This window comes from Gymnoscopelus braueri, assembly GCF_963280865.1.
Source record: "Gymnoscopelus braueri genome assembly, chromosome: 8".
In the NCBI taxonomy this organism is placed as follows: Eukaryota; Metazoa; Chordata; class Actinopteri; order Myctophiformes; family Myctophidae; genus Gymnoscopelus; species Gymnoscopelus braueri.
Window position 1 is genome coordinate 17189054 of NC_137609.1, and position 14335 is coordinate 17203388.

The 14335-nt window shown below is 41.6% G+C and overlaps 1 protein-coding gene across 1 annotated transcript in view; it reads left to right on the forward strand.

The window, feature by feature from the left end:
• LOC308090703 (kin of IRRE-like protein 3) overlaps window positions 1–14335 on the forward strand; it is a gene marked incomplete at both ends in the record, with an annotated part of 132284 nt that overhangs the window by 60303 nt on the left and 57646 nt on the right. Inside the window, one exon of the mRNA XM_080435968.1 lies at window positions 7843–7993. Coding sequence (XP_080292094.1) covers window positions 7843–7993 — 151 coding nt within the window. The remainder of the gene's footprint in view (window positions 1–7842; window positions 7994–14335) is intronic.

The window sequence follows — 14335 nt, forward strand, 5'->3', positions numbered from 1 at the left end:
ATATACAAGCTCAGAGTGCCGCGCTATGAGCTTGTATATCTGCTATTTTTTAATAGCCCAAAGCTAGTCTTGCTTGCTGCTTCCAGATGTTCCTGTATCGTTTTTATTGAGTAAGCTATGCTCATTTGACCAATTGAACCCCAGCAGCCATATTCTGGGGGTAACATAAGCCAAAGAAATGCAGATTTTCATGCTCACAATGTGTCGTTCTGCGACACATTGTGAGCTTGTAAATCTTCTATTTGTGGTGGACTGAAAAAAAGTAGTCCAAGCACAGAGCCAACTCAGGTCCAAGAGGGTTTAAGTGCTTAAACTCCACATCCCTTTGGAACTCACCAAGGCAATAAGCTATTATCCAGAGAAGGCACTCACTTTTTAGCCCCAATAGCGGCGATACTCTCGACCCATCAGTCTGTCCAACACTTTGCTCCCAAACAAGATATCTTGAAAACAGCTGGCTGATTGCCATGGCATCGGCTGTACACCTTAATGCTCCACAGAGGATGGCCCCCTACTGATTTAGCTGACCTCGTGGCCTTATCCTGTAGCGCCGTGCAACATTAAGCCCGAATTTCCAATTTTTGCACACATGATATCTCCAATTCTGATGGGCAGATTGCCATGACGCTTGCTGAGCGTGTTCTTGCACGCTACTGATTTTGGCTACCCCATGGCCTTTCCTTGTAACGCCTCCCTAAATCTAATGTACATATTGCCATGAAACTTGCATTCATGGTCCGTGAATGATGAACCACAATCGTTTTGAATGTCCCCCATCATGGCCGTTTCTCTAGCGTCACCTTCATGCCAAAATGTCCACTTTGCACTTAAGTTATCTCATATCTACTGATTTTGGTGACCCCGTGGCCTCTAGTGCCACCCTTAAGGTTTCCAGTTGGGAGCAGCACAGCCTTTAGGGGCCGTTAATGGGACTTTTGTGCCCCATTTATACTTGGTTCCGCATCATGTCGCGCTCCGAAAATAAGCTATAGCGTAAGCTATAAGCTCAACATAGATCGCCTACGTTCGGTGTGTGACACCGGCTTACAAAATCAGGGTTTAGGCGTCTACCACACTCACTGGTGGAAAAAGTACTCAAATGTTTTACTTAAGTAAAAGTATCAATACTGCAATACAGAAATACTCTGTTGCAAGTAAAAAAAAACTTTTTTTACGTAGAACACGACTGGCACGCTGCGCAATTATTTAGGTTCGCGTAGAACTACGCGATTGGCACGCAATGTGTTAATCAAAATCTACAAAGTAACTAGTAACTACAGTTTTCAAAAATAAGTTGTGGAGTAAAAGTACAATATTTGGATCCGAGATGTAGTGGAGAAGAAGTCAAATATTGGAAATTGGACATACTCAAGTAAAATACAAATTCCTCAAAATTGTACTTAAGTGCAGTACTTAAGTAAATGTACTTAGTTACTTTACACCACTGACCACACTGGCAAACAGTAGGGAAAGCACAGCGAGCCGGCACTAGAGTCATTTCTTGTCCGCTACGGTTCAGAAGCGGTGTGGCCGATAAGCGCTCCACAGCGGAGCTGAGAGCTGTGCTTGGTTCAACTTGAAGCTGAAGTGCTATGTCCGTCAATGTCTACTAAGCGTAACCGCGCAACATTTCTTGGCAGTCTGATTACCGCCTTAGTCTTATTTAGTCTTGTTACCACTTAGTTTTTCTGTTCTAAATGAATGCTCGTGATCGTTTTAACCATCGTTTTAACCACTTAAATCCCCGGAGTTTGTAGTGTACTTGGTGTGTACTTTTTTCCCTCTCTACCAATGTCTTTGCCAAAAATAGACAATCTACAAGCTCACAATGCATCGTGGTGCAACTCGTCGTGAGCTTGTAGATTGGCTGTTTTTGACGATTGTTCCCCATAGTATGGGGATGCAAGGGTTCAAGTTGTTAAACCCTATATACTTATTTGACCAGGGTTCCCCAGTGGTCTATACTTTTTCCCCTTCTACATCACGTTTCTTCGCCGAAAATAGGTGATCTACAAACACATTGCAACGGCACACGCTGTGAGCAGGCAATTCTTCAATTTTCGCCTATAAGAAATGCCCAGAATAGAGAAACTAGGGTCCATGTGGTTAAACTGCATGTAGCCTACTGTTACCATAACAACAATTATAAACTGTAGCAGCAGCTGCTTGTTGGGCTAGAAAGTGGTTACCAAGACAACACAGCTTTTGTTTGATGTTTTGTTTGATGTTTTTATTAATATGTATTTATATTTGTTTTGAAAGTTATATGAACACAAACACTGGCTCTTTATTTTTCTTTGATAACTGGATATGGTACAGTACAGGCGCAATAAAACACTCGGCGGTGTCCAGATATAAGAAGATAATGAACAAGAAACCGCTATCTTTCGCCTCCACAAATTCCCTCATACTATCCTCTCCCCTCCCCCCCCCCTTCCCCACAGGCTTCTAGAATCGTGTTTAGAAACAACAGTGAGGGGGAATTGGGCTTCATAAGGGCTCTGTAGCCGCATCGCTCCATGTAGTGGTCTCGCACCGCACGCGAGCCCACCACGGGCAAAAACCCTCCCAGAGCGGAAACAAATGGACCCACTCAGGATCTCACTGTAGACACTCAGTCCACACTTAGCTCCCCACATACCTACCTACCTGCACGATTCAAATCATCACCGTATATATACCTCAATTCTTCTTCACCTTCCTCTCGCTCCCAAGCGGTGGAATGACCTTTTCCCACTCTTGTCAGGGTAGTAAAAAGACAGGCATGATTTTAAAAAACTCATCTCTTCAAGAAGTCCTCGTATCCAGTGGTGGAAAAAGAATTCAAGTGTTTTACTTGAGTAAAAGTATCAACGCTGCAATGTAGAAGTACTCTGTTACAAGTAGAAGTCCAGAATTCAAAATTTACTTGAGTAAAAGTATTGGTATCAAAATTCACTTAAAGTACCAAAAGTAAAAGTACTAAAATGTTTGAAATTAGCAGATCTACAAGCTCACAACGCGTCGCGATGCGACGCGTTGTGAGCTTGTAGATCGGCTATTTTCAAATAGCCTACGTATAAAATAGGACTAAAGTGGTAAATGTATGTTTTATAATGTCATAATATATATCTGCAAAGTAACTAGTAACTCAAAGTTTTCAAATAATTGTAGTGGAGTAAAATAATAATATTTGCCTCTGAGATGTAGTGGAGTAGAATTAAAAGTAGAAATACTTTACAGTAAAGTAAAAGTACCTCAAAATTGTACAGTACTTGAGTAAATGTACTTAGTTACTTTACACCACTGCATGAGCTAAAAACTCATCTCTTCAAGAAGTCCTCGTATCCTCTGAATCATATATCCTCTCCTCCTCCACTCACTCCAATATACCCCAGTCTTGAAGAGAGAGAGGAAAAAAATCCCATCTAACTTTGTCTTTTCGACCTTATCTCTGGAAACTCTTGACCTGTTTCTCCTCCTAGCTCTTCTCCCTGGCATGCTTTTTTCTAGGATTACCAGATCAATGTCAGGGCGGTATATCTCTGACCCTTGCACCCTTTCCTATCGATCGCTTGGCTTGGTTTTATAGCCGTGAATTGATGCTTTGTCCGTTTTTGCGTCCATTGCAAGTTTCTCTAAATAAACGCGCCGTATAAATAAAAAGTGAAAAAGCGTTCCTTAACTCTGCTATTCCATCGGGATGCTGGGCAGAATTTTCTAGGCTAAAACTTTAAATATCTGCCGCCCACCCATTACCACCCTGTTGTTGCACGATAAAATCCTCCAAGTTTTATTTTTTTCCATTTGTAACTCAGTGTACGAATGTAACCAGTAAAGGGTCTATTTGGTTATATCTCTACACTCAGAGATAAATTAACTGAGGATCTTTACTGTGTGGCTTTTGGTCTATTTTGTCCTGAGGACATTTCTAAATGGTAAACGGTGCGTTTATATAACGCCTTTCTCCAAAGCGCTTTACAACGAGTGCATTACATTCACTCATTCACACTCACACATTCAAAGGGCAACGGCGGATGCAACCATGCAAGGGACCAAACTGCTCATTGGGATCAGTTTGAGGTTCATAGTCTTGCTTAACCCCTTTCATTTTAGATTTTAGCTATAGCCATTATTTTATACTTTGGCTATTCAAAAATAGCGGATAGACAAGCATAGCGGCAGCGCTATGAGCTTGTAGATCTGCTATTTTTTGAATAACCATGAAAATGTGTGCAAATCTTTGAATGTGTATATTTTGTAAGCGAATGTGTACCTTCAATCTTTGCTTCTGGGGGTCCCTGGAACAACATGTTTTGAGATGGGGCTCCGCGTCCAAATACGTATCATTTTGGGGGTCCTTGACACATTGTACAAAACAAACAATTCTGCTACAGTAGTAGAGCATGCAATGGAATCAGAGAGAAATTTAACTTTTTTCCACCAAATAAGAAAGCTTTCATGGGCTATCCATTGAGACCTGAGGCCGATTCTAAAAACCTAAAAGCCTTTCTAAATCCTACCTTAGTTTTCAGGTTTTCTCAAAACGCGTCGCTTGTGGATCTGCTACTTTTGATGCTTTTGTTTGAGTGACGCTTTAGTGTGATCAAGTAGTAGGGCATTAAATTGACGAAAAAAACACCAAAAGTTAGAATATGGAGATAAGAGGCTTCTGCACAACAACAGCCTGAAATACTGTATTCAACATGTGATTTTTAATCTAATTATATTTCTTATTATTTGGTTGCATTGTTAACTCATTCAGTGCCAAAAATATTTCTGGCTATATCACCCCTGTGCCAAGGCCAAAAATACATTGTAAAAAAAAAGTGCTTTGGAGCCGAGATACAGCCTTTTCAGTTAAAAAGTTAAACAAGAAGTGAATGGAGCAGCAAATCTTCAAATCATCATATCTTGGGTTCTGAACCTTTTTTTTCAAAAAAAAAAAAAAAAAAAAAAAAAAGATTTTTTTTTGAGTTTTTTTTTTTTTTTTTTTTTTTTTTTTTCATGACGTCTCAGACGTCATTGGCACTCTGGGCTTATGAAAAACGTGACGTCTGCGACGTCATTGGCACTCAATGAGTTAATTTGTTGTTTTTATTTTTATTTTTCAAAACAGTGGTTTTAAAACAACCATATGAACAGTCATGAGAACGTCCAACAACGGACAGGGATAACTTCGTGAGTGTCTGGTAGGCTACTACAGCTCTTGTTCGTGGGTCCTCTGCTAAGCGGTTAACCCTTTCACACTCTGCAGTGCAGAGACTGTTGTCTCTCATTGTGAGAGGAATGTAACACATTCAATTCAAGTCCGCCTGCACAATTCAAATCATCACCGTATATACCTCAATTCTTCTTCACCTTCCTCGCGCTCCCAAGCGGTGGAATGACCTTTTCCCACTCCTGTCAGGAGAGTATAAAGACAGTCATGAGCTAAAAACTCATCTCTTCAAGAAGTCCTCGTATCCAGTGGTGGAAAAAGTACTCAAGTGTTTTACTTAAGTAAAAGTATCAATACTGCAATGTAGAAGTACTCTGTTACAAGTAGAAGTCCGGAATTCAAAATTTACTTGAGTAAAGGTACAAAAGTATTGGTATCAAAATGTACTTAAAGTACCAAAAGTAAAAGTACTAAAATGTTTGAAAATAGACGATCTACAAGCTCACAACGTTGTGAGCTTGTACAGTAGATCGGCTATTTTCAAATAGCCTAGATATAAAATAGGACTAAAGTGGTAAATGTATGTTTTTATGTCATAATTTATATCTGCAAAGTAACTAGTAACTAAAAGTTTTCAAATAATTGTAGTGGAGTAAAATAATAATATTTGCCTCTGAGATGTAGTGGAGTAGAATTAAAAGTACTGAAATTTTGAAATACTCCAGTAAAGTAAAAGTACCATAAAATTGCACTCAAGTAGTTACTTTCCACCACTGCATGAGCTAAAAATTCATCTCTCTCATGGCTTTTCTCGAGTAGCCTAATGTCATGCAAAGCAGCCAGGTAGAGGCCTACAGCATTGTTTTAGGTGTTGAGGACGGCTCGCCGCTGACGGCGCGAACCTGTGGGGGCGCGCGTGCGTGCAACTCCAGAGCTACGGGGGGCACCGCCCCTGCGAGCACCCCCTGCAGCTCATCCCTGAGTCAACAGCGATATATATCAACAACTAAAATGACACAGAGGGGTTCCCAGCTTGAAAGGTATAACGTATACAGTAGGTCTAACAGGTCTCTAAATGGGTTTAACAAAATAATCAGCTCTAATACGGTATGAAATCATTTTAACAAGCATGCAACATCAAATATGGGTTTAAATTGGGGGAAAAGCTTTTTATGTTTGATTAATTCAGTGCACGATCCAAAGTTATATCAACAAAGCATATTTGTTTCCGTGGCTCCCAAGATGTTCCCCAGTGTTTCTTCTCACCCCTGAGAAGAAGAGGCACACTCCGCGGTTGAATCCACAGTGTTAATTGCACTCTTGACAGTGTACAAACTGCAACCAAATGGACCCGTTACGTCAACACTGAGGATTTCTGACATTGTCCCCGTCGTCCTTTAAGTGGAATCCGTCCCGTGCCTGGTGCTCTATCTCTGCCCTTTTCTCCGACTGCTTTCCTCTAAAAGGCTTGCCATGGCAATTTAATGACAACTGAGATTTTTAATTTGATCCACAGGGCAAGACGGACCACCACTGTCATGCTTTAATCATGACTGGGAGGGGGGGGGGGGGAATGAGGGAGGATTCCAACATGTTTAATTATGAATGCATTACTTTGCTGCAGTTTGTTCATTTTGTCGTTCTTTGGTTGGAAATGGAGGAAGCGGGGCTGCATATTTAGAGGCCAAACTCTCCCGGTAATGTCAATATTGCATTATATGCCGTTTGCATTAACCATGACAACCCGTCAGTAGTGGGAGAAGTATATAAGCAGAAGCATGACATTCCGCCCATCATCCTCCCAAATCAAGCACATTTTAATTCTGTGACATTTTACTGTATTAACGAGAAAAATAGTTACATAAGCCCGGTTTGATTGACGCTTTGATTGATGTTTTTTATTGACATGAAAATGTATACTCTTATCGACCATATTTGTACATCTGTCATACTGTACATACATTTTCAGCATACTAGACAAGTAAAATTGCACAAAAAAAAACACTGGCTCCTGTAAATGGAACCTGTTACAACTCAACTAATACTTAGGTCCAGTTGCTATTTAGCCAGCTCTTTATGGAGGACGTGAAGTAACAATGGAGCCCAATAATTTATATAGCTATATATAGCCTTTTATCCAAAGCGTTACATTACATTCACCCATTCATACACCGATGGCAGAGGAAACCACCAACCTGCTCATCGGGAGCAATTAAGGGTTCAGTGTCTTGCTCGAGGACACTTCAACACTAACTCTGGCCCGGGATCGAACTGGGAACCTCACGGTTGCCATCCGACCGCTCTACCGGCCACTCTACCCCTGAGCCACTGCCGCCCCATAATAATAACGTACAGTATAGCCTAGAGAAGAAAAAAACAAGTAAAGGAATACAATAATGATTGAACACAAATTTCACCGAGCCATAGGCCATTGGCTCAAATCACAGATAGCCCACTTTGAAATGCTTGCTGTGAAACATTTTTTTCCGTCTTTTTTCACTTAGGGTTAAAAGACAACATAAGCATGTGATGAGTAAAAAAAAAAAACAATAGTGCGGTGTGAAAAATAAACTTTTGTACTTTAGGGACCTTGCATGCATTATGCCGGCAGGGTGGCCACTGGGCTGTTTCCTCCATTTCCAAAATGCTGTTATCCATGTTTTTGGGGGTAATTAGTGTTTCCTTTCTGCTTGACTCCTCAGACACTGCTGCGGGACGGCAGGCGAGAGAGCACCGTCAGCACTCTGTACCTCTCTCCCTCCAACATCGAGTCCGGCCAACAGATTACCTGTCGCGCCTCCAACAAAGCGGCTCCCAACGGAAAAGACGCCACCGTCACAATAGATATCCAGCGTGAGTACATTTGAGAAATAAACCTGAATTATAAACAATGAATCGATGTGCCAGAAGTACAGAAAACAGATACTACGATGTTACAGATCTACAAGCTTGGTATGCGTCGCTTAGCGCCGCTTTTCGAGCTTGTGGATCTGCAACTTTTGATGCTTTTGTGTGAGGCTGTAGTATGATCAAGTATAGGGCGTTAATTTACGGGAAAACAATTAAAATATGGAGATAAGCTGACAGCGACGATATATATTTAACCCATTAAGAACTGAAGCCGATTCTACAAAATAATGTCTTCTAAATCCCAAAGGTTTTCTAAAAAGCTTATGTTTCTGTATCAGTGGTTCTCAAACTATTTAATAATTGCCAAGGACCCCCGAAATTATATGTATTTGGCCGCGGACCAAAATATATGGACCCCCAGAAGCAAAGATTTGAGTTACAAATGTTGGCTTTAAAAATTTCTGCATCTTCAAAGATTTGCACACATTTTCACGATTTTTTCTAAAATAGCAGATCTACAAGCTCGTAGCGCGGCACTCGGTGCCGCGCTATGAGCTTGTAGATCTGCTATTTTTGAATAGCCCAAGTGTAAAATAATGCCTTTTTAAGCTGAAATAAAAAAAATTACACCGATGCGTTCCAGGTCTTAATGGGTTAAAAGCATGTTGACCGGGGGCGGTCCTTTGAGTTCTCAGGGGGTGACGATTGCCGCCCACACATTTCACATTCAACCTCAAATTCAGTTCTTTCGTTCATATTTTCTTCACCTCTGAACCTGCTGAGTGCATCTCAATATATACTCACCCGTCCATCTACTGTACATGTTATTAACACGTTTTCATGTCTGCACCCATACATTCATCAACCACTTTCAACCTTGCGTCCCTATTTTGGGCATAATATGTCATTACAGGCGAACAGTGAAGCGAACGTGAAAAAAACATTTTCAAGAAGAAAAAATCCCACCCACATGCTCTTGCTCAGCGGCCTCTGCTTTTATTCAAATGGACATATATCCAATAGACCTGCATCCGAATGAAGTGGATGTGCGAATATACTTCCTTTACATAGATTATAGGCGAACAAACGTTTACTTTTTTTTTTTTTACTTTTCAAAATAGCAAAAATAATGGATCTAGTATCTTTATTTTTGACTCCTCTGACGTTGACCATTATTATTTCAATGATTGCACACTGTGTTCAGTGTAAACGTGATATCTAGCCGGGCATCACCAGACCCATTCACGAATGCCACTTAGTCTGGAACCTCTCGGTTCCATTTACGATTTCCAAGGGGCGTGTCACCAATGGGCGCACACCAAAACGCCTCCGTACTCAATTGGTTAGACCTAACAGCCAATCGGAGAAAAGACACGCGTGGCATAGTGCTGAGCGACACATGCAACTTGGGCATGTGTTTGGTTTTGGCTCGTCCATTATCAAGCAGGGAAAACAAATAGAGGCCCGGTCACGAATATAATCGTTTAACCTATTTAGACCGGGATAATTTTTTTATTTCTTTGGCTATTCAAAAATAGCAGATTTACAAGCTTGTAGATCTGCATTTTTTTTTTAATTGTGACAATTTGTGCAAATCTTTGAATATATATATATTTAAAGCAAACATTTGTAACTCAAATCTTTGCTTCTGGGGATTCTACAAATGTCTTCTAAATCCTAACAGTTTTCTGAAACACTTAATGGTGTTGCTATAATATCAGTGGTTCTCAAACCTCTTCATGTCAAGGACCACCCAAAATGATATGTATTTGGCCTCAAACATTTTGTTCAAGGGACCCCCAGAAGCAAAGATTTGAGTAAAACAATCGTTTGCTTTAAAAAACGTATACATTCAAAGATTTGCACACAAAAATAGCAGATCTACAAGCTCATAGCGCGGCACTCGGAGTGCCGCGCTATGAGCTTGTATATCTGCTATTTTTTAATAGCCCAAAGAAATCTTAAAGTGACTCAGATGCGTTCCCGGTCTTAATGGGTTCATTTAAATAAAAGCTAAACTATGCTAACTAAGCTATGTTTCCTGAAGACATTTGAGGTGAGAAATAGGCAACCCCAGTAACGGCTTGATCCATATTGATCGGCACTGCCTAGTTTGACAGTTTGATCGGAGTTGTGTGGCCTGATGCGTTGCACTGGACCCGACTTGCAGACTGTCAGTCACCGTATCAAACACGTATAAGATAAACGCTCGTGATTGGCCTGCAACCCGGGCCAGGTCGATTGGAAATCTGTCTGAGCGGTAGCGGGGCCCAGTCGTAATCTGCCAGAGCAAATAAAAAATTCGCTTGCAGATTTGTCTGGTTCCCAGGCTATACAGTTCATCAGCCGTAGTCATAATGCAATCTCTTACACAGCACCTTTCAATGAAAGGGATATGATTGCTCTTGACAAAAAAAAAAAAAAACAACAGCAAAAGAAAATAGCCTAGGTCTAGGATCTCCAAAATAAATTAATGGTAGCTTGGTTGACGTAAACATATCGCCTTTCTCGTTCAAAGGAATATGTGCATTAATCATTGGTGACACCGCTAGCTCACTTGATGTAAGATTACACATTGTGTTCTCAGGCAAAGGCGGTGTCCGAAAATTGGATTCAACCTGTATGCTTTGTTGATGTTTTTTCTTTTGTCTGGCTCCTTCTTCCACTCCATAGTAATACACTGCAAAGTCCTCAGTGTTCATTTTGCTGAAAAATGGACCCGGGTCCAGGGTTAAATTAACACTGAGGATCTTGCAGGGTTTTCGAGCTCAGGAAATGGGGACCCTCTGTGAATGATTCAATTGTCAGATGATATTATTTAATCACAGAAACTATTTACCGAAACTTATGGATTTGGAATAAAGGCCTTTTTGCATCCCTCACAGCATCCCTTCAAAGCCATTAACTATGACTAATAAAGCAGAAAATGCTATTCAGAGATGTGTTAGTCTTGACAGATCCATTCTTCCCTCTCGTGCATTTTCTTTCCACTTTTTATTTCTTGTCATTCAAAAGGAATGGAGTCCTTACGCTACAGCTCAGAAACGCTGAAGTGTGTGAGCTGAGTGATTAATGTTTGTTGTGCTCATTGTCAGAGAATCCTTTTTGTCATGCAAGACAATGGCGGTGCCACCGTCTATCCCGGAAAGGAGGCGACAGTTGAAAAACAAATGTCTCAGCCCTTCTGTGTGGAGAACCTGGAACTGCAACACAAGCTTACAATTGGCAGCAGACTGCCAGTGCTCCATAAAACATGCTGTCGACGAAAAAACCTTTGTATCTTCCAGAAAACCGTCAGTCACGTGCGTCTTTGTAGCAAAGTAAAAGGTTCTTTTTTCCCCTGTTTTTTTTTTTGAAATGGCCTTGGTTCTTAACACCAGTCTAGGTGAGTTCCAGCGAGGGACTTGGGCCAAACGCTTTAAATGTGCCCCCTGTTTGTTGTACATTATAGACTCAAGCCTAGCGGGGGTACATGTGTGCTATGTGTCAGGTCACGGGTGCGGGCAATGATCAGAACTCAGCAAAGCAAAGAGCAAATGGGAAAGGCAGGCGTTTGGATGCATTAGTGATGACGGCGACCTCGGTGTTCCCAGAAAGCGCGGAGATTTCCCATATACCGAGAACGCCATTAACCCTTTCCCCTGTTAATATTGATGTGGAGCAAGCAGCCGTCACTCTCTCAGAATAGTCAGGGCTGGATGGAGAGGACAGGACACCCAGCACCTTGTATCGCCAATCCTGTACAAGTAAACCAGATAGGCAAGCAAACACAGTTTTGAATGGGACATCATTGGTAACAAGACCAGGAGACCTGGTTCTGCCAGACCCAGAATGAAGTCCTAGTATGTAACACACCTACAAACCACTTTATAACTGAAGTTCATGATGTCATGAATAGTTCGTGACGAAAGGGGACGTCACAAACTTTTTTTTGGCTGGGGCCGAAGGACAAATGGCCCCTGCCCATGTATGGACGAAACAGGTACAAAGCCTCATGTAAGCCCGACCCCTTGGGTCTGGCAAAAAGTGGGGGTCCGGGGGGCACGGTGGCGCAGTCGGTAGCGCTGTCGCCTCACAGCTAGAAGGTGGGGCTCTCCCCAGGCTGGCAGAGGTAGAGTAGCGCCCAGGATTACAGCTTAGGCATTGGCACTGGGTGAAAAAATAGGGGCTACAAAGTGGGGGTCCAAATTAACCTTTTAAAGGTCTGTACAGTGTGTACAGATGGAACCAAATGGACCCATACGGGTCCATTTGGTTCCATTTGTACACTCTCAGAGTTATGGGGGATCTTTGGAATTAAAAAGTTTGAAAACCACTGTGTATTTGCATAATTCATCACAGCCCCCCTACTGTACCAGTTAAGGGTGTCTGTGATAACTAGATTTCTGCCCTAAAACTAGCTAAAACAGGAGGAATTAGCTCCTCTGCAGTTCCTGTATCATTCATTTAAGGCTAAAAGACCACACTGGCTTATTTAATTGGAATATCAGAGGATTCAGTTTTGCAGCATCTCCCAAAAACAAAACCTTAAATGACTTGTTAGCACCAAAAAAAGGTGATAAAAATGTGTGATTGTAAAACTGAAAAGCTGCTGCCGTAGACAAAAAAAATAATACAGCCTTTTAAAGTTATTTCTCCCATTGAAAGAACAAAAATGTGAGGAAGAAAGTCAGAGATGCAAAAATGGCATTTACACGATTTGCGTGCGAGATCTCAGACTTCATGTGGCCATCGTGCGACACCCTATGACATATTTACTTTATGACATACTGTATCTACTGTATGACATATCTACTGTATGACGTATAACCCCAAATTTGGGCAAGGTTTCAGCCCGACCAGAGCCCTGTATTGTCTTCCATTAGAAGAAGTATGTGGAGGTAATTCTGTAGCCTAGAAATTCAGTGCTCATCGGTCCAGCAGTTTGCGAGATTAGCTGATTTGCGAGGTATAGACCGAGACAGATAGACAGAGCCTCTTCTAGACCAGTGGTTCTCAACCTTTTCAGGCCGAGACCCCCCAAAATAAGCATATTTGAACTGGGGACCCCCAACCCTGACAAGCACTTGGAATGTAGGAGGCATTACATTTAGTTTGACTCGGTTCCACAGATAAATATTGTGAAAATAGCCGATCTACAGTACATGCTCACAACACATGTAGATCGGCTATTTTCAAAATGTTTGCCTCTTTCTTATATTATTTTACAATTTGGCCAATGTTTGACCAGTTTTTATAGTATAGTTTGTTGATTACGTTTGATGCAGTAGCATCACGTTGGATCCACCAGTAGTAATGGTCTTTTTTCTTGTATGCTTCCCCATTTTATTAGGTATTAAAAAGGCCTTCAAGGTCCTTTAATTGTCACTTTACTGTCATCTGAGGACCCCCCCCCCCCCCAAATCGTGTGGGGACCCGACCCACAGGTTGAGAACCACTGTTCTAGACGGCTCGTCTCTGAGAAGCCAAAACAACAAACAAAAAAAAAATTAATTTCTATAATAATTTTGATGTGGGCTGTGTCTCAAGTAAGCATCGTAAATTCGAAATATCGCCGGTATAAATCCTTCCACTTCTGATCGTACGTTAGTTTTCCTGAATGAACAGTAACAGTGTAAAATAGCACTATTAGTATTGCTATGCACTGAACTCGTGCCATGTGTCCTTTGACTCCCAGTGCTAGTAAATCAGCTAATACATATGTATGGAGGCTCCATCCTTTATTTTAACGGCATATGAACTGTATTATAATTAACGGTCGATTCAGGGTGACAGTGTGAAAAACATAGGTCAGGCTATTAAAAGAAAAAAGAAAAAGGCTTGTTATTGTCTCTAATTTTCCACGGCCCCTCTTCTACCTACCGTGAGCTGCGGGGAGACAATGCAGGAGAGGAGCCCACGAGGCTGGCTGCTCCTCTCAGATAATTGGATGAAAAGAAGACTCGTGGAGGGTAATTGCAACAAGAGGAGGAGCATGGACCAAATAATGCATTTTCTGTTTGATAATTAATAGCCAAATGCAGATGTGTGTTGTGCCCACAAAGGTCTCTCTGCTGGCTCCACATCAGGGGGGGTTGCAGGCACACACACGCACACACGCACACACGCACCCTCGCTAAAGAGTGAAACAGAGTGGTTTATCAAGCGGCTCCATTGACTCCCAGGGGTCTGATCTCTTATGACAGAGGCGGTGAGGCCCATATTTTTGCATTCATTATACAAGGCTATATCTCTATTATGCCGCAGCCCACTTCAAACAGTTTGCACTGATGAAAGGTGCTCGCCAAGAGTTAATTACACATACGCACACACACACACCGCTAAAACAGGGTCTGAGTAAACACA